The sequence below is a fragment of the Larimichthys crocea genome, chromosome X (genome assembly GCF_000972845.2).
Source record: "Larimichthys crocea isolate SSNF chromosome X, L_crocea_2.0, whole genome shotgun sequence".
In the NCBI taxonomy this organism is placed as follows: domain Eukaryota; kingdom Metazoa; phylum Chordata; class Actinopteri; family Sciaenidae; genus Larimichthys; species Larimichthys crocea.
In genome coordinates this window covers 2,696,896-2,717,308 of record NC_040020.1, presented here as the reverse complement: position 1 = coordinate 2,717,308, position 20,413 = coordinate 2,696,896, and the positions used below count along the sequence as shown (strand labels likewise).

The window sequence follows — 20,413 nt, the reverse complement described above, 5'->3', positions numbered from 1 at the left end:
TTAATGCAACAAGATAAATAAATGCAGAGTTTTCTAATATTAGTGGCTTCAATCAGCCTCCTAAAGGAAAACATCTAGGATGTTTTTTGGGGGGGCGGGTCATATGAAATGAGTTGATGTTTTGTATCTAAAATCAAATTAACTATAGCATGTAAATCAATGAAAGTCCATCGATCAATGAATGTTCTCTGACCACTTATCCTTATCAGGGTCATGGGGGCTGGAGCCAATCCCAGCTGGCTTTGGGCGAGAGGCGGGGTACACCCTGGACAAGTCGCCACTTCATCACAGGGCTGTGTAGTGAAGTAAAAAGTACTATAAGTAATATTTCTCTCAGAAATGTAGTGTACTATAGGAATATAAGAAGCATAAATTCGATGTAATTCGGTAAACACAGTGCAAATACCTTAGACTTATACATAAGTATAAAGTATTTGTACTTACTTAGTTACTTTTCACCACTGGCGCTGAATATTTTGGATGCATGCATTATTCCAACAGTGTGTGAGATTTGTAAAATAAACACCAGTAATCATTTTGAGTATTGGCTTTGTTTATTGCATAAAATAAAATAAAATAAAATAACATACCAATGTTCTAATCTATTACAAATATTTGTTTACAAAACAAGATAAATTATGAAAATAAATACCTCTGTGCAGTTTGTCCGTATTGTCATTGCAAGCAGAGAAAAAAAAACCCAAAAACTAAGATTTATATAAAGGTCATAAAAAAGACTTCACTGTTATGAGATCATAATCATACCTCATGCCAACACAAACATCACGATGCAGAGGGCAGCATTAGACAAGCTGTCCTGTTACACAAGCTCCTTTATCTGAGGCTGACTCACTGACTTCATACAAACAACCCACCATCGTGGATCAGAGGTATGATTCAGTAAGATGTAATAAGTGTCCTTGAGCAAAACAACAGCTTTTTTGATCACATTGTCAATACTGTCCATTTCTCCTGAAGATAACATAAAAAACAGTTTTTATGAAACGTTTGGCGATACAAAGGTAGTAATCATGCAATATCAAAAAAATCACTCACCCTTCAATTTTGGCTACACTTCTTTTCTTTTTTTTACAAAAATATAAGTTTTGGATTTCACAAAATACTTCATGTTGTTAGAAAATACCACTTCAGAATCTCAAAAAAAAATAGTTTTGTTCTTTGTAAATCACGATCCTTTATTTGATCCTTCATGTAGGCATAAGTTATTTTTTCCAGAAGCCTCTGCGGGAGGACGGGAGTAAAATAATATTAGTTAAACAGCTTGAGGCAGTTTTCCAGAACAAGCTTTAAAACAATGGTTTGTAATGAAAAAAAAAAAAAAAAAGCTTTGGTGCTCCTTGTCTTTTAGGGTTAGTGTGTAGCTTTGAAACATACTTCCCTTTTTTTATTCCACATACAGAATTTCTACTCATTTCTGCCAACTAGACATGAACAAATGAAATGTATAGACTACGTATTAAAACCTACAACTACCCGATATAAACTAAATTCCCATTTGTTACTGAATGCAGTCGTTACACTGCATTTTCCCCTTTTAGAGAACACTTCAGTTGCATCACAAGGACAGAACTCACATTCTTTTGCCTTTTTAGTCCATGTTCGTGTTTGATTAAGGCTTTTAGAGCTTCAATGGATATTCAGCACAAAGTCTAAAATAGTGGTGCCTGGAATAAAGAACCCTGGAGACAAGTTTAAGAGTCTTTGCACGCTGGGTGCAAATCAGAAAACGGAAGCATTAACGGCATTAGCAAGCAAATATTTGAGTAAATAATTAGAATTATCATGTTCTGAAATGCTGCGCGGTGAGTATTTAGCCGAAGGCTTTGAGAACCATTCTTCGTCTTGTGCAAAATAAGTAATCATTTCCTTGAATAGTCATTCATATCTCAATACATTTTGATTTCACATTCTGTTTTTTTGTTTTTCTTTTCCCTTTGGGTTTCTGCCAATATCAAATGGTACCTATTCATTCAGTTATATATGAATGATATAAAAAAAAAAACAACTGCATAATACATTGTTAGTTAACAAAAATATATACAGGAATATATTAAACACATTTCTCATATAATATCTTGTACAATCACAGTGGCATGCTGGAAGTAAAACATAGCACACGCGCGAAAGAAAGAATCTATTTCTAATGTTTTAAATTAAAAAGTCAGTCAACAGAGGCCTGAATCCGTTATGTATTCAAATACACATAAGGCTTTGTGTGAAATACCTTCTTAGAACACTTCTGTAACATCTTATGAACCAGCTTGGTGATCCATTGAGCATAGTAAGATTGGCTAAGCAAAACAACATGAAGCTTTAATACTTAATGCATTAATCACAGTTAATGAATCCAGTGCTTTATTGTTTCTAAACATGGTTTCATGATGGCCAGACTGCACCTATGAGATGCTATTATTTGTCGTGTTTATAAAGGCAATATGATGCTTTATAATGAGGTTTTCTTAGTCATTATAAAATGTACAAAACCTTCTCTTTAAAGAAGCCTGAAATGCATAATACTAATACTTACAAAGCCCGAGAGGACGTTTGGAACACTGTAAAGGGTTCTTGGCTTTGATACTGTTTCATTTAAAAAGTCACCCTGTGTCATGCTCGACTGGTTTGTGACACATTTTGTTGCATAAACACTGCTGTGTAGTCAAAACCAGATCGGGGACAGAAAAAAGGAAAAGACTGTTTGGCCAAAAAGTGCATCACCTACATCACCCAGTGGACACAACCCGACTTAGTGGTGTGTATTGTGAGAAGTGTTGAAGCGCGACCAGCAGAGCTGCAGACCCAAGTCGCGATTAAGTCACCTTGATAGCGGACTTCTTGTGGACGAAGAGGAAGGAAACGTAGGGCACGCCAATGAAAGCCCATTTCTCGTTGGGCCAGAACATGATAACGGGTCCTCGCTCCGGGGCCTCAGTCGCGACGTCAAAGTAGGCGAAGCAAACGCAGCCCAAGTAGGAAGCCAGACAGATGAGGATGTGCCTGTAAGAGTAAGAGGACGTGGTCAGCAGCCATCAGCAGTGAAAGATTAACAATGTCTTTGGTGCTTTATTTGTCAGGATTTGAGTCTTTCAAATCTATGGATTATTACATCTGCTCATTGCACATATTTCTTATACTTTATATTTGTAAAATTTGCTACTTCATTTATGATTCTTAATTTTTGTATTATTTGCTTTTAATTCTCCTTTTCTCTTAGTATCTTTATTGTTATGCACCAAAATACCAGATTCCAGACAAACTCCTTAGAATAAAAACCTCCTCGGCAATAAACCTGATTCTGACTATTCTGCAAATTTTCATCTTTTGTACTTCATGGTTTCATTTTTCTTGATTCCAGTCCAGCAATCTTCATCATTCTTTAATGTTTCATGGAAAATGTCTTGAAGCAAAGTCGATTTCTATTCTAAAATGACATTATCTCACTCAACGGGCAGATTTCTTCACCCATTTCTTATTAAGATGAAAAGATTCAAAGATTATAGACAGAAAGGACTTTGAGCTTACCAAGCACAGTGTAGGTAGGGAAAGTTAACAGATGACCACATTTCACAGAATATCCTGTCACTGATCCAGCAAAGCAGAGCCAGTGCCCACCAGATCCCTGAGACCAGTCCCAACTTGAACACACGTGGGTTTTCGCACCTGCAATGATCGAACAGAGCGCTGAGAAATGTGTACAACTGTGAAGGCACGCACAAATACACTGTGACTCACCGATATAAGTGACCTGTAAATGTTGCTCTTCATTATGTTACCATAATTCAAGAACATACAGCACATTGTTTCTGTATTTTTACATTTGATTTCATTAAATGTGCTTAAGAGTCTTGTGTATGCAAACCTTATTGTTTATGATGTATTTAAGGTGCTTTTATATTTATGACTTAGATGTTCGTACCAGTTCATTAAATTGTAGGTTAAACATTTCTCTTGAGATGAAGGGATTATCTACTCTTTGTTTTGGGACCTACCAAGTACTCTGGTCTACTTCTTCACATTAATATCTCCTAGTGGACATACCACTGACCTACAGAGGCATGTGCTAATCCAGAATGCCACTGATAAACTATTCTTAGTCCTGTCCTTCTTAGACACACCAGTAACAGCCCTGCTGCTGGCTGAAACAAACTAAACAAAGACAAGAGCCTGACTAAACTGTGATGACCAAGCACTGTGTCACTGTGACTGTTTGTCACCTTCCCTTAAGACGGAGCAATTGATGACGTCGTCATTTCACAAGGGTTTAATTTAGATTACCATTGTTTCAAGGGGACAGGAATGCTGAGATGAAACTAACCGTTTCCAGCAAGCATGACAACACAATAACAACAGCACAATGCAGATAAACAACAAGCAACATTCAGCTGCAGAGACCATGGGAAGTTTCAAGTGTTAGTTTAAAGTGAAGGAGAAGCCAAGATGACTCCGATAATGGAAACAGATTTTTAGACTTAGCTTGTGCAACTCTGGTGCAACAACAGCCATTGTTGCAGCCCTGTGGCAAGTACGCGACGATGGTTTAAACCTGCGTTTAATTTCTTTGGTCACTTGAAAATAAAACATTTGCATATAATCGTTTAACTACTTCCAGCTGGCTGCTGCAGATGGAAACAAGGCAGATGAGTTTCTACCAAAACAACAAGCTAAAAGAGGCTAAAATGTTTTTATAGACCTGAGAGGAACTGTAAAGTCAGATGATAATTCTGTCTGAGTTCGTCGCTACCATAGACTGTATAAAACACAGGCATAGTGTCCATGATGTCACCCAGTGGTTTATGATAAAGAGCTGTCATGAAGCTCAGTGTGTCGGCTCTGGCCTCCTGTCTCTGCTGGCTCGCCACTCATCAACCTGCAACAGCACCCACTTGTCAGATACCGTGGCCACTATTTTAATTCTGCATCACCTTAATATAATTTGAACATGTGACTTGTATAAAAATATAACCCCAGTACAGTTGAATGGGAAAATCAGCTATAGAGCCCAGTATCATTTTTTTGTACCAGACTCTGTTTTGAAGATACAGAAAATAATGATTAACGTAGCTTTAATGCTAAAATGTAGTGCAACTGAAGTCCAAGTAGACACGTGTCATGAACTCAGTATATCAGGACGTTTTGCAAATTAGAAAGATATGTAACCAACATTAACCACCATTATCCACTGGTCTTACCAGACTACAGTATATTTGATATTGAATGGATGAAGTGAGTGTTTGAATAATTGTAGATTTGACTTTCCAAATGTAAAAATTACGACTGTTTAATGTCTTCTTTCGAAGGTTTTAAGTGAGGTAAATAAATTATCATACCACTGTGATGATGTTACATAATTGGTCCAGAGAGGAAGTAAGAAAAAAAATTGTGTCACGGCTACTCATCTGCAAGAGGAAGTACAGAAATAAATGGCCAGTGATCTGTCTTCCCGAGGGGAAATATTCCATTAAATTGCCATCAATACTGTATTATACTGTAAGTGTTTCCATCCATTATATTCACATGGGAGCAAATCCTGCCTGTGCATAAGGTACAGTAACTAAGTCAGCGGTAGGCTCAGTAACTGCCTTCACACGCATACACTACAGTCGCCATAAGTTGACCGACGCCCCTTCCTGCTAACAAACATACACTGACAAAGCCACCCCAAACAGGCGGATGTCTGGTATACTGTGTCTATCAGCTCAAACAGAAGCATGTAAGATAAGAAACGTCACGAAACCAGGACTTCTCCTGAGAGACGCAGTGTGATGGAGAGTTTACTGTCGGCCAAGATAAGTGAAGGAAAGGACTGGGGCGAAGCACTGCTGAGAGGCTTCGCTCACTCAAGGGAAAAGAAAGGAAGAGGCTCCACTGGGTCAGTGAAACAGGGCCTGACTTACACTGGAGATGAGTCTTTAATAGTATGAAGGCACAGCTTACATAATATATCACTATACTCTATTAAACCATATCAAATTGTATTAATAAAAACAGAGATCATGCAGCGTTGTTGATGAATGATCTTGGGCTACTTTTTTGATGATATAAAACATAGTTCCCAGGTGGAAATCCGGTGGCGTCAGATGAAGTCTGATGAGGCGGGGGAGGAAGTAAGCCGTCAGACAATCAGACTGGTTGTAAACAAGACAAGATTTTCTAGATCACTTTATTTGAAGGTAAAGCGAGCATATCCACAATGCTGCTGATAATAATCCCTCAGTGCAAGGGAAAAATCTGTTTGTGCACAGCTGTATGGCTGAGTGAAAGCAGGGAGTTGGTCTGTAAACTGAACAGTTTTGGATAATTATTGTGCTTTTCTTCTATGATTATTTTGCCTTTTCTGGGGGCGTTTTGGCTTCACTGGATAGGCCAAAGTACAGAAAATAGTGAAGAGGACTCTGTATGAAACCAGGAACATTGCAGTCGAAATATCTGGAATGGACTACAAAACAACCTTATTTAGACTTTATAAATCTCCAAATACATTAAAAAATAACATTTGACCTCTTGACTCTTGCCCAATCTGACTTTCTTTTTGTTACCGTGTTGAAAGGAGAGGAAACTATGAAAGGAAAAGGCCTGGGCAGATTAAAGTGATGGCATTTTAATAGGTAGCATTTTTTTTTCCTGTGATTTCTGATGTGTATATGAAGGTATGTGTATAAATATGGGTTTTTTCTCTTAATATATTCCATATGAAGTACCATTTGTCTGTACTTTGAGGCCATTTCTTTGTCGTGTTTACTTAAAAGCCTTCTGAGACAGCGAAGAGTTAAATCCTAAGTGGGACTTGAGTCAAGGAGTACATCTGTTGTTTCAGTTTAAGATTTAAATAATAAATAGCTGCTATAATACAGTCTATGGACTCATTATTTCTGCAATGTGAAAATGAACTTTGTCCCCACATGCACCAACTCGTTTTTCAGACATAAATCACTTTTGTATTTTTATTATCATACCAGTGAATAACTATAAATAACTAATAACTCAGCTATCATAGCACAACTACGACTGGTATTATTGCTTCAACACTTTCTGTTGTGTAATATCACTAATGGATGTCCTATACACGAGACATGTTGTTTTTGTTCACTGGAAGTGACTTGAATGGGAGCCAGCAGGCGTACTGTAAAAAAAAAAAAGCAAACAGTAAGAAGAAAACAGTCTGTCGTTTCTGAGGGCAAAAGTCTATCAGCCAGGAATTCTCTCCCATTTAGCAGAACAAAAACAAGCAGCCTCTATTGATGACTGGAATTTGCAGTAATGTCAAGAATTGCTAACAGGTTGAACAATGGATGACTGAAGGTTAAAAGACTGACGTGGTGAGTAAGGGCTGTGGGAAACGGAAACAACAGAGCAGCTCCACGTTACCGTGACGGAAGAAAGCTTTAGAGACACTAACACACACACACAAAAATGGGCATTAGTGACTTGTTGTGTGCGTTTAGGAACATTTCTAGACTTCATAATGTCCTAAAATGAGTCAGGAACACTCCACGTCATTAGACAATGCAAGTACAAAAGAGCAAAGGTGAAATGTTTACGTACACATGCTACATCCTGATGCTGTTCCCACTGTTTGCTGTGTTAACTTACACATTGCAGCAGTGGGAGGGATTTTATGCGCAAAGTTCAACAGATTTCCCAATTGTGTTGCAACAACTTCACTCATCTTGAATGAACTGTTTGCACATGCAGACACAACCTTTGTGCTATGAATTACAGTAGAAAACAAAAAAACAGAATATGAGGTTACATTAAAAGACAAATTAGTGAGAATGGGCTTTTTCATTAAAGTCATTACAAACAATTAAAAACACAGACTGTGAATGAGAAAGAAATCCTGTGCCATCTTTGATTTTACATGCTCTGTACTGACTCTAATAGAAGAGAACATTCTCAGTTGAAGTCCACGTGAGGATGCACCGATACATAGCATGATGGTTGCAGATCAGGGCTGCACATTCACCTGCACACGCTCACCTCCGCTGTTGTTAACAAACCCTTTTCACTAACCTTTTGAGCTCAGTAATGAGCAGCACCGTGCAGGGGATACCCAGGGTCATCAGTGACAATGAGTTGACGACAGGTTTGACAAAGGCCAGCCCAGTGGTGATCCCTGACAAGATGCCGATGACCACTTTGAACCTTGACCTAGATTGAAAAGCAAAATAAGTCAGACTTTTGCAACTCTATGTGGACAGGATGGCAAAATTCAGTAGGAATGTTGGCACTAACAATCAAATAATAAACAAGAGGAATGGTTTTAGTGGCGGTCTGAAGCGAAAGAGTGACCGCGACAACTCTGTGTGACAATGGAAAGAAGAAGAAGTAAAGACATGTGATGTGCAGCTTTTACTGGTGTCAGCTATCTCAGACAGGCCTATTATTAAACAGGGAGTCACAGCAGTGGGAACATCACATGACAACAGAGTGGCCAACTTTGAACTCCACAGATGAAGCTGCTCGACACATGCCCCAAAAGCCTAAACGCAGAGATAAGTTCCCTTCTCAGAATTCACTTGAAGGCATTTAAATTAGCAGCTATAGTGGTAAGCTGGGATGAAAACATCCAAACACATAGCTCATGGTTGAACCGATGTGTCTATACAACCACACACACCAGTTTTAAGCGTCTGAAGGGAGTTATTCTGATGCAGCGTTACACTGGTCAACATACCGATCCCTCCTGAACATCCTGGGTAAGTATCTCTTAGGAAACCACATGGCAATGGCACACATGAGCACCCATAGGATGGCCAACTCATCCAGCATCTGGCCGAGGAAGCTGAGGGTGGCGTGAAAATATGTCGATCCGATGCCTGAAAGAAAAGAGAAAAATGTCCATTAGAAAGGGCGAGATGTCATCTGATGTTGTTCAGTGACGGATTAATGAGGAAAGAAAGGAAACACAATTAAAAGTCTAGACAGTTTGGGTGTCTGACTTCAGGGATGTGAAGGACAGGACTGACCATCTGTCTTCTATAATGTAACTCCCTTTGTGAGCCTTGCTGTTTTAAGCCAAGAATAAGGGATGAATCACAGAGTTAGTTAGAAACTAGTGTTACGGTTACTGTGGGTTTTAAAGTGCTGGGGAGGGGACAGATGGATCAGTTAGAGCCTGTTTGTTATCACGGTCCAACAGTCCCCCTCTTATCAGCATCTGTTTTGGTAACAGGCGTTGCATGGGATTCCTACACTTCAGCAAACTTCTTATCCAAAAGGGACTGTTGAAGTTACTAATCATGATGACCTTAGTGTTGTGTGTTAGTGTGCTCACAGATCGCCGGCAGTCAAAACAAAAATTCTCATGGAGTCCATAAATGTCATAATATTCATAAATTACAGATTCCAGCTTCTAAACTGGAAATGTTCGTTGCTTTTCTCAGTCTTCTATGATGGTAAATTGAATTTTTTGGGGGTTTGTTGCACCATTACTTCGACAAAACCAAACATCGGAGACATCGCATTCAATTTCTTGCAATATTTTGTAGAACAAACGATTAATCTGGGCATAAAATAACAAATATATGCATTGGTATTGGTAGCAGGCAATCAAAAAGCAGTCACGCCAAACTACATGAAAGACTCACTCCACACAAAGCTGAGGCCAATGCCAAAGAACCTATAGAGTTGTTTTTCTGCTTGGGTCAAAGGTCATACCAACTGCAAAGACACAGTGGAAGAGAGATGTAAACCCATGCTGCACTATACATGAGGATGTGTGGTATAGTATATGAAAACAGCTTTTATTCGATCACTGTGTTGGAAGGCAGATGTTGTAGAGAGCGCATGGACGGAGAAGATTAATACAAAGTCACACACAGTGCGGAATGAGAATGAATGACCTATTTTACATCTGACCCATTGTTCAAGTTCTTGCGGCTGAGTCAGTTATGCAAATCCTATTCAACAGCTACAGTTGTTTTCTATCATCCACTAAGGTCACCTGTCAGGAACAGAGGGAACAGAGGGAGGTCTGTCAGGTCATCTCTGCTGACACTGCAGCCAACCGGAGTGTTTTCATAACAGCAGTCATAAAAAAAAAAAAAGGATTTCTCTTTACGATTTACATACAGAGGCACCATTTAAGGCCGAAATACTGCGTTAAATCAAATGAAACCTCGAGCAATAGGCTTATTCATCCCAGCGATGAATAAGCCCAGTCATAAAAAATGATTCAGAGTAACCTAAAGCTATAATTGAGGACAGTGACAAGACGCCACAGCTGAGGAACTTTACAGTGTTGTTGTAGTTTAAGAATGTGGGTGGACATGTGTGAGTGCTGACATACAACTTATGTACTTGTGCATGACTGTGTATTTTAGAGATGCAATTAACTATTATTTGTTTTGTTAATCTGAATAAACTGATCATTCTTTTGGTTTATAATGTGAGAAAATTATGACAAAACGCCCAAGTTGGCACGTTTTTAATCACTTGTTTTGTCTGACAAACAGTCCAAAACTCCCAAATATTCAGTTAATAATCAATAAGACAAAGAAATCCGTAAATATTTACATTTGAGAAGTTGAAACAAGTGACCTTTTGCTTTAAAATTATTAATAATTCATCAATAAGTCTAATAATGATTCATTTTATCAACTAGTTTTTGCAGAAGTAGTGTATTTTTTGTCTACAAAGCACCACACACACACACAGGAAATATAAATATGAATGCCATATGCAACACTAGTCTAACACAAATAGATTTCATATAAATAAATATTAGTTATATGATTTGTTATCTGAGTGAAGTTAAGCTGAACAGAAACATGAAAGGTTAAGAGGTCATCACACACACACACACAGACAGTCAGCAAACTTACCAACCACAACAAGTAGAATCCATATGAGGTAAATCCCACTGTTGAAATGTGTTGCATATTGGCGGAACAAGCACATTAATATGGGCGGCAAAACAAAAAACAAAATGTTGCTGATCTGAAATGATAAACAAAGAAAATCTATGAGCAAATAAATAAATAAATAAATAAATACAGTTGAACTGATCATGTTGTGACAACGTGCTTGTCAGGAGTTGATCAGTGTGCTGCTGCTGCTGGCCTTTAACAAACAAGTCAGCCAAGTGCAAATGAAGAAAAGGAAAATTTGTAACCTGAAGCTAAACATGTAAACATCATGATGCTGAAGCTGAGGAGCAGCCAAACTGTTTGGAAGTCAATACAAGTCACAGCTAGTTGTAGTTAAACCCCCCCGGAGTAATACTGAAAGCTGCAAGAAAAGCAGTGCAATACAAAAGAAGAAGCAGCTGACTGTCAACGAAACTATTATGCAAAAAAACAAAACAAACAAAAAAGATTAAAGAGCACAAGGGCTCCTTCAAACCAACCGTGTTATAAAATTCAGCGATGCTCGGGTAAATTAGGTAATTCCCTTCACACCAGTCCACGTCGGAGCTCCCAGCCTGCAACTGGTCCCAGAAAATCAGATTAACGGTACTCATGTCTGGACTGGTTCCGTCGGATGGACAGTACAGAGGCAGACAACACTGCGAAGATTTAAAAACCACGCACACACACACACAGACAGGAAAAAGTCCCTATCTCCTCTGCACGTAGACCTGACTCTAGATTTGTACTGCAGAGACCCGACACGTATTGCACATGCAACAGTGTGTTAGAGGGCATAAATCGTCGTCGCTGAGCTGCATTTTAAAGCGCCTGTCCCTCCACAAAGCCCCCTCTGCTCGTCGTGACGCTCAGCTCTGTGTGCTGTGTGCACTGACAGCTGCTCGCTCCTGAAGCCGCAGAGAGCAGCGAGAGCAGCGAGAGGATTCACTGCTGTCTGCTTCCGACTTCGGTTATTTTGCTTTCTGTTATGAAACATGAACAACCAGCTTAAGAGAAGGACGATTAACCTAAAACAATGATTAAAAAAGATAATAAATAAACACATATAAAGGCGATTGAACTATGTCACATTACAAATATGAATCTAACTGGTGTGAATCACTTTGTGAGTCACTTTTTTTGCACATTTACTCCAATATTTGTCAACTTAGAGAGATATTTTAAATATTTAAATCCAAATGTTAAATGTTACACCTAAATGTTAAATCTAAATTCAAATGTTAGAAGTAAATGTTAAATCTAAATCAAAATGTTAAATCTAAATCTAAATGTTTAATCAAAATGTTAAATCTAAATGTTAAATCTAAATCTAAATGTTTAATCTAAATGTTAAATCTAAATCTAAATGTTTAATCTAAATGTTAAATCTAAATCCAAATGATAAATGTTAAATCTAAATCTAAATGTTAAATCTAAATCTAAATGTTAAATCTAAATCTAAATGATAAATGTTAAATCTAAATCTAAATGATAAATGTAAAATGTTGCTGTTATTTTCAGCATGAGCCACATTACAAACGGCACCCCATAGCGCAGGGCACATAGACGCCTACGGCCAATTTAGAGTCACCAGTTACGACAAAGAACAAAGTATGGTGGTGGACTGGTAGCTGGAGAGGTGCCAGTTCACCTCCTGGGCACTGCAGAGGTGCCCTTGAGCAAGGAACCGAACCCGCAGAAGAAGATCTTGTTCTTCTTCAGTTAACCTTAAAAGTGCAAGTCTTTGGATTGTGTGGGGGAAGCAAGAGAACTCACACAGACACAGGGACAACATCCAAACTCATAGAGGAAGGCCACAGCCAAGCTTCGAACCAGGAGCCTTCTTACTTGTGCTTGTGTATAATCACCTAAAAATAAGAATTATTGTGTTTTTGTTACCACAGAATGGGACTTTTATATCAACAGACATTGTGGGTACTTTTCCAAAGAGTCCACCATTGGGGAACCACCATGTTTTGACAGAAGTGCAGAACAGACAAACTAAACACTGGCCTTTTTGTGTTTTTGGTGCATTTTGTGCTCACCATATAGTTTCTTTTTTATTATGAGTGTAAAACAAGGGGGTTGCAATCAGCATCTATATGGACCTCACCGAAAACATCTTGAGATACGAGCAGTTTAAAATGCCACGCTTGTTCATATTTTTGGTACTGCCATATTTTGGATTTTGTGGCATACATCCACAGTAGTGTAGTAGTGATGTATTAGAGAGTTATTTAGAGTTAGAGTTATTTCGATACATTTACAATAACACCTGTATTGATATTTTACATTTGCACTATTGAAACTGCTGCATAACAATTCCCCCTCAAGATAAATAAACTTTTTTTTTTTTTATGTTATTTTACACTTAAAATGAGATTTCTTTGCACTCTTTACTACATTTATTTAGCAGGCATTAGTTACTACAGATTATAGGACGCTGTTTTTGTTTTACTGCAGTAGTTCTTTTCTGGCATGCCAGGAAAAGTTCACACCACACATTTTTATTGGCAATCATCAGGTTGAATTTAAGTGCAATAAAGATCACCACAACAAACTCTTATTTGTTGATTTTCCCTACATAAATCATGTTCGTACTTTCTTCCTGGTTATCTACTCCACATGCAGTGGCTTTATACCCCACTAGGGGGACCTGCCCCACACACTTTAAGAACCCCCTGTTCAACAGTGAATTAAATTCCCCAACGGTATATAGAGCAGTTATGTTAAAATAAATTAACAATAGATCAATAATAAACAGATATTGCTTAATGTACCACTAACAAGGTCCACTCTGCACAACTACATTTAGCTGATTATACTTATTTAACCACTAATTAGGTTGTTTTTTTTAGCTTTATGTTGACTTTTATTTAACAAATGTCGTGTTTATTCATTATATTGATCATCGTTTGTTGCTTATATGAGCTCTCTCTCTAGTTTGGATCAACATGACCTTTGTCGCAACGCCATATTTGTTGTAAACTGAATGTCTTCATGTCGCTGAGTTCATACAGAGGTTTGTTTTTCTCAGTCTAAAATGAGGAACTTTGCTCAGCTGCTGCTTTCAAACATGCCGAAGCAGCCGATGACATGTCATCAGTGTCCTTCAAGGAGTAGACTTGAGCGGGGATGGTAACTATCTTGACATCGCAGCTGCTTAACGACTCTCTGGCACACGCATGACGCATGCTCAGTGAGTCAATAATGCTCATTGTGTGGATTTATATATATATTATATATATTATATATATATATATATATATATATATATATATATATATATATATATATATATATATACCATTAATTAATATGGTTCATTTGTTCATGTAACTCTCTTGGTTTGAGTTTAAGGAAAACACTCAGCTTTCCAAATTTGATATTGTTTATATTATAGTTTTACATCTAATCCAATCCACTTTATTTATAAGCACGATTTTTAGCAAACACAAGGTTCAAAGTGCTGCACAACAAGATAGAACACAATAAATAACACAATAAAAACATGAAGAAGACAAAAGAAAGATTTAAATAAAATAAAGTAAAATAAATAAAAATATGCATGTATACACATAAAATCAACACTTTACATGGTGTCAAATGCCAATGAGAAGATGTATATGCAAACAAAAACAGGCACATGAATAAATTAACAAAACAGATACATAATAAAGTAGATACATAGTTTGAGTTGCAGATTATTTGTGCACCAAACTCTGAATGTTGCATTTTTATTTTTTATTTTTTACATGAATCAAACACAGTTTGAACTAATAAAGATATTAAATGAACAGATTATGATATGGGTTTGTTTAATTAATGACATAATGAGTTTTTTTGTGTGTTAATTAATTTAATAAGATGCAGCTTGAGTCTGATGGGAGCGCGCCAGTTCTCGCGAGAACACTTGAGGCCTATGTGAGAGCACCGCGCGGATATCCGGTCTCTTTTCCGTGGCGGACCGTCGTTGGGCCGGTTTGGCAAAATGAAGGTACAATGTTTCCCCTCACTGTAAATCTATCTGAGCGGCTCTTTTCTTTACAAATACTCCTGCACGATGGATGCCGTGACTGTGAAGTTTAAAGCGGGCCGGGTTGACGCGGCAGCCGCGGCTCCGTCGCGGAGGATGAGCTTTGATTGTGACTCGAAGCGGCGCTGGATGAGTCTGTCAGGAGAAACATGGCGGCACAACGGGGAGAAATGTGCACCGAGGGGAAAGTCTCAGCTGACCTTTCCCCGTTAAAGAGTTTTTAAACTTTAGTGACTAACTTTAAGTTGACGTGTTATCCGACTCACCTGTTTGTAACCTCGGCGGTTTAACCGGGCGGTGTTCACGGTAACGTACAGCCGGGGCTATGAGTTAAAGCTAACAGGCCTCCGAGCCAGTCTGCTCCTCAAACTTTGAATTAATTATCTGAATTATAATGAACGAGGCTTTATTTCTAAGTCCAGCTGTAACTTTATCCGTGCTTCACAAAGCGGGGTCCACTCCACCAAATCAGACGGTCGGCGGTTCGAGCCCCGGTCCCGGCAAGACACCTGAATCCTGGTTAGAAGAGAAGAGATACTTTATTATATTTTATTTTTGCATGTTTTCAACCCAGAACACACACATGCAATGTGGAGAGAGATGGTCAGGCCCCCTGAGCAGTTGGAGGGTGTTTGGTGCCTTGCTCAAGGGCACCAGGTGGTGAGCTGGTCCACCTTGCATATTTTGGTCCATGCTGGACTTGAACCGGTTCCCAAGCCGCCCCCTTAGCTCCTTAAACTTGCACCTTTCATGGCAGCCAATGCAAAGTGTGAATGTAAGCGCATCGACTGGTAGGAAGACTAAGAAAGGTGCTTATATAAAGAACAGTACCTGTTGCACCTGTATTAACATGTTTTGCGTCCCTCTTTTTTCCAGCTGAACATCTCATTCCCCGCTACTGGCTGCCAGAAGCTGATTGAAGTCGATGATGAGCGTAAGCTGCGTACCTTCTATGAGAAGCGTATGGCCACTGAGGTGTCCGCTGACCCCCTGGGAGATGAGTGGAAGGTAAAGTTGTGACGTTTACTCGTCAATCTTGATCTCTTGTGCAAGTGATTTGAACGTTAGGGATGTAACGATGCATCGTGACACGATTTAAAAATCGGTACAAACGCGTGATGATTCGCATCGGTTCACAGAAAAAATTAAGTTCAAATCTTTGCGGATGCGAGAGAAGTAGGATATGTTCTTTTTCTTTAATTAGAAATAGGTTACGGTATTTTAAGTCACTGGTTGGTGATTCGTTTGTTCAACACGGGACGTCACGTGACTTTACGTCACTGCGTAAGTATGGAGCTCAGAACAAGGGAAGACATGAAGAAGAGATACTTTATTAACGGCAACGGTAAGAAATGGCTTTGAAATAGAGGACGCACCGAGCATTTTGGATTCCCTATATACACAAATACAACCGTGAGAAATGGACAGACAAAACCAAAACAGCATGTAAATACTGCAAGAGACTGCATCATATAGCGGCAACACGAGCAACATGCAGCAGCAACACGAGCAACATGCAGCAGAATATCAGCCGCCACCACAGTGAGAGGCAAAGTAACGTTACGCCACCTCAAGAGAAAACTGCACATCACACCAGTTATCACCAGTTTACTTGAGATTGTTTCTAAAGAAAGGAGATATATTTAATGTATGTTGTTGTTTAAGATGACCGTATAAGTTGCGCTTTTTTATAAGAACACCAACTGTTTAAGAGTTTCTGTAAAGAAAGCACTTAAGAATTTTTTCTTACAAATAAAAAGAATTAAATTTGTCTGTAGCTCATTTTCATTAAAAAAAAAAAACGTGAGAATCCTATCATGAACAAAAAATAGTGAACCTAATGGAGTCGTGAGTTGAGTGTATCGTTACATCCCTATTGAACGTGTGTTTGTAGTCGGGATGCACGTGGCACACCAGTAGACCCTTTCTGACTGGTCTGTAGTCATTAAGGGGGGACAGCGTGTTGCCAGAGTAACTGTGGAGCTGCTTTACCAGATGCAACCAGGTCCTGGGTCAGTGGATGGTTGAACTGCATTGCTCTCTCACCGTGTCTCATGTACACTATCGAAAGGCCACTAAAGCTGTTGCTTATTTCATAATGTTACTAAATGCAGCCGCAGAGCTGCTACCAGATGTGACCAGACCGTAACCGTGTCTGCGTGAAACAGCATCGCTCTCACAAATTGCCTCGCACCCTCCAAAGAAACTACTTGCGTACCTTAAGTCCGCAATCCAGAGTTAGGTTTGGCGAGTTCTGAGAAGGCTCGCTGGTGCATTTCTAGCCTTACGAGGCACGGGCCTGGCTGCTGGGACCAGTTGGGTATCAGTGTCTTACAAGGATACCTTTACATGTGGACAGGAGCTGTCACCTGTTCTACCTTCATAGCCACAGTGGCTCCTGTACATGGTTATTTAATCAAACTACAGTCTTGGTCCTTTTTAAAAGTCCTGGAAATTTGCAGCCCTACCTGATATAAGTCTGAAGGTTTCTTTGAGACGCTGTACCAGGAAAGCTGTGAAGTAACAACCTGTTTTCTCTCCTCCTGCAGGGTTATGTAGTGCGCATCAGCGGAGGCAATGACAAGCAGGGTTTCCCCATGAAGCAGGGCGTGCTGACCCACGGCCGCGTGCGCCTGCTGCTCAGCAAGGGACACTCCTGCTACCGTCCCCGCAGGACCGGCGAGCGCAAGCGCAAGTCTGTCCGCGGTTGCATCGTTGATGCCAACCTCAGCGTCCTGAACTTGGTCATCGTCAAGAAAGGTAACGAGTTCAGTCGGGACCGTTTTTTAATGGAAATCAAACTATTCGCACATCAGTGCAGGTTTATCCTAATCAACACGAGTCTGCTTGAATATCTTAATATCGCTTGAGAGTGATGTTTATGGCACACCAGTAGACCCTTTCTGATTGGTCTGTAGTCATTAAGGGGGGACAGCGTGTTGCCAGAGTAACTGTGGAGCTGCTTTACCAGATGCAACCAGGTCCTGGATCAGTGGATGGTTGAACTGCATTGCTCTCTCACCGTGTCTCATGTACACTATCAAGACACCACTAAAGATGTTGCTTATTTCATAATGTTACTAAATGCAGCCGTGTGGAAAAAGTCATTTATTTATTTTTTTTTGTCCTGTTGATGGACCAGATTTCCACAAGTGTAAGGAGTGTAATTAGTGAAGTGAACTGATCAGCCTGACTGTTTTTAACTCATCGTTCTCTGCTCGATTTGTTTTCAGGTGAGAAGGAAATTCCCGGGCTGACCGACAGCACCGTCCCTCGCCGTCTTGGTCCCAAGAGGGCCAGCAAGATCCGCAAGCTCTTCAATCTGGCTAAGGAGGATGACGTGAGGCAGTACGTCGTGAGGAGACCTCTCACTAAAGAAGGTAAGACGTTTTATTTACCCTCCAGGTGCTCTTGGCATCACTGAATCAGTTTTAATTTGCTATTAATTTGCCTTCCATTGGAGGCTGAGAGCCACATGGTTGCACTTGGCAGTTAAGTGTTTCTTCAAGATTAAAAACTGAGCTCTGATATAAAAATGTCTGGTTAAAACTGATTTAAAGTGCTTCTGGTTGCTTGGTACTTAAACTTTGTCTTAAGTACTTTAATGGTGATGTGCTGTCACAATTCTAATATTGGTTGTAGATTGTAACTTATTTTAATTGTGCCAAGGCCAAGTTTTACAATATAAACACAGTGTAGTAGAGTCATACACTCTGTATCACATGACTTATAAGATGCAGAGACTGAGGAACAAGTTTTCTAGTCAGTGATCTAAAGTTGCAGTACTTATATATTTGTATATTACATTATTGAACATTCACACAATTCTGATTAAGCTGCTTATTGCCAGATAAATCTCTAAAGCTTTGTGCCGTGTACCTGTCTGGCACAACGGTAGTGATGTTTTACATCACACGGGTGCAGCTGTAGTGATGAGTAAGCTGTAAGTGTGCTGAGACGCACAGAGGTGTCATAAGGACGTGTCGACAGAAGGGGGAGACAAAAGTTCCACCCTGCAGGTTTGTGTCTGTGCCAGACCAAAACTTTGGAAACCAGGAACATAAATCTCTCTCTCGCAGCTCCGCTTCCTGCTCGTGTCTCTCGGGCTTTCTGAATTTAAAAATTGCATTAAGCATATGCACAAAAGAACTCGAGGCCAGATGGGATGATTACGTCTCTGACTTCAAAATAAGAAAACTGGTTCATGTAGAAAATCCGACTAGTGCATATAAACAAGTAACATAAATCTGAACAGCTTTTATTTGGGTAACAAACTTTAACTTTGTACAAAGTCTAGTGTACGAGCTGAGATCCAGGCCTGGTAATCTGTAACTGATACTAATCTTCACTTGGCACGACTAGAAGCTGTAGATTGACGGTTATTTTGAGCTTTACGCCTCAAGTGTTCAGTTAGTTACTGCTGAAATGCCTTTTTATAGAAAACCATGTTTGTAGGAATGAGTTTGTTTAATGGATGAAAAAGATAAAACACTGTAAGAGTGGCACCTCATTTGTATCTAAAAACACTTCAGCTATCAGAGTAAAGGTGCTCAGTGGGCAAATCCTGTACCATCACCTAACTGTCTTTACCACGCCTGGCATTTATTCACATGGTCAGTATTAACTGGATCCCCTCTCTGTTCTCGTAGGCAAGAAGCCCAGAACTAAGGCTCCCAGGATCCAGAGACTGGTGACGCCTCGTGTGCTGCAGCACAAGCGCCGCCGCATCTCCCTCAAGAGACAGCGCACTCAGAAGAACAAGGAGGAGGCCTCTGAGTACGCCAAGCTGCTGGCTAAGAGGATGAAGGTACGTTTCATTCTTAAATCTTTAACCAATAAGGTTAAAGGTAAAATTATAGGACCATGGTTTTCATGACGGTTAATTTAGTTTTTGAAGAAATGTCTTCAGCAGTAAAACACTGGCATCAAAGAGACTTCTAAGTACTTGTTAATTACGTAATGTTGAGGAATCCTGTGACTTTGGTTCGGGATGAGTAACCTGTGTTAAAGTGTTGAAACATTTTACTGACACACATTTGTTCCCACTAACAGGAGGCTAAGGAGAAGCGCCAGGAACAGATCGCCAAGAGACGCCGCCTTTCTTCTCTGAGAGCATCCACATCCAAGTCAGAGTCCAGCCAGAAGTGAAATCAAAAAGTCAAATAAACTCATGTTTTGCTGAAATTTGGTGTCATTTTATTTTTTTTAAATAACTGCAGATAAACCAGTCATGACATGCAACACACCTTTCACATGACACGCTCAACGCAGGTGTTTTGAATGATACTAATTTAAGGTTTAGTTGCAGCAGCCTGTTTTGATCTGAATGGAACCGTAGTGGGTAAATAAGGCTGCTGTAAGGAAATGTAAATCATTTGGATGCCTAGACTACAGACAATAGGTGAGATAAAGGGCGTAAGAATGTATTCTGCAATTTTAGTGTGCATATTTAGCTTTAAATGAAATCAGGCTTATAAAAACCTTTAGGAGCTGCAGGTCATACTAGTTTGTA

General features: G+C 39.5%; 2 protein-coding genes across 3 annotated transcripts; one reads left to right on the top strand and one right to left on the bottom strand.

The window, feature by feature from the left end:
- Positions 1–535: 535 nt before the first annotated feature.
- acer2 (alkaline ceramidase 2) lies at positions 536–11,793 on the bottom strand. 2 transcript variants are annotated; one of them, XM_027283330.1, is made up of 7 exons: positions 11,366–11,793; positions 10,842–10,956; positions 8,693–8,834; positions 8,029–8,166; positions 3,541–3,678; positions 2,838–3,015; positions 536–1,242 (listed from the first exon to the last, which is right to left on the bottom strand). In XM_027283330.1, exons 1-7 carry the CDS (start codon positions 11,477–11,479, stop codon positions 1,126–1,128), a joined length of 942 nt encoding a protein of 313 aa, XP_027139131.1. In that variant the 5' UTR covers positions 11,480–11,793; the 3' UTR covers positions 536–1,125. The 2 variants fall into 2 exon arrangements, with proteins under 2 accessions (XP_027139131.1, XP_010743207.1); XM_010744905.3 differs by having other exon boundaries at positions 536–3,015; positions 11,366–11,789.
- A 2,941-nt stretch (positions 11,794–14,734) lies between these two features.
- Positions 14,735–20,085, top strand: rps6 (ribosomal protein S6). The gene is made up of 6 exons (XM_019267468.2): positions 14,735–14,862; positions 15,778–15,909; positions 17,451–17,661; positions 18,135–18,281; positions 19,551–19,708; positions 19,954–20,085. The coding sequence occupies exons 1-6, from the start codon at positions 14,857–14,859 to the stop codon at positions 20,047–20,049; spliced, it is 750 nt and encodes a 249-aa protein (XP_019123013.1). The 5' UTR covers positions 14,735–14,856; the 3' UTR covers positions 20,050–20,085.
- Positions 20,086–20,413: the final 328 nt, after the last annotated feature.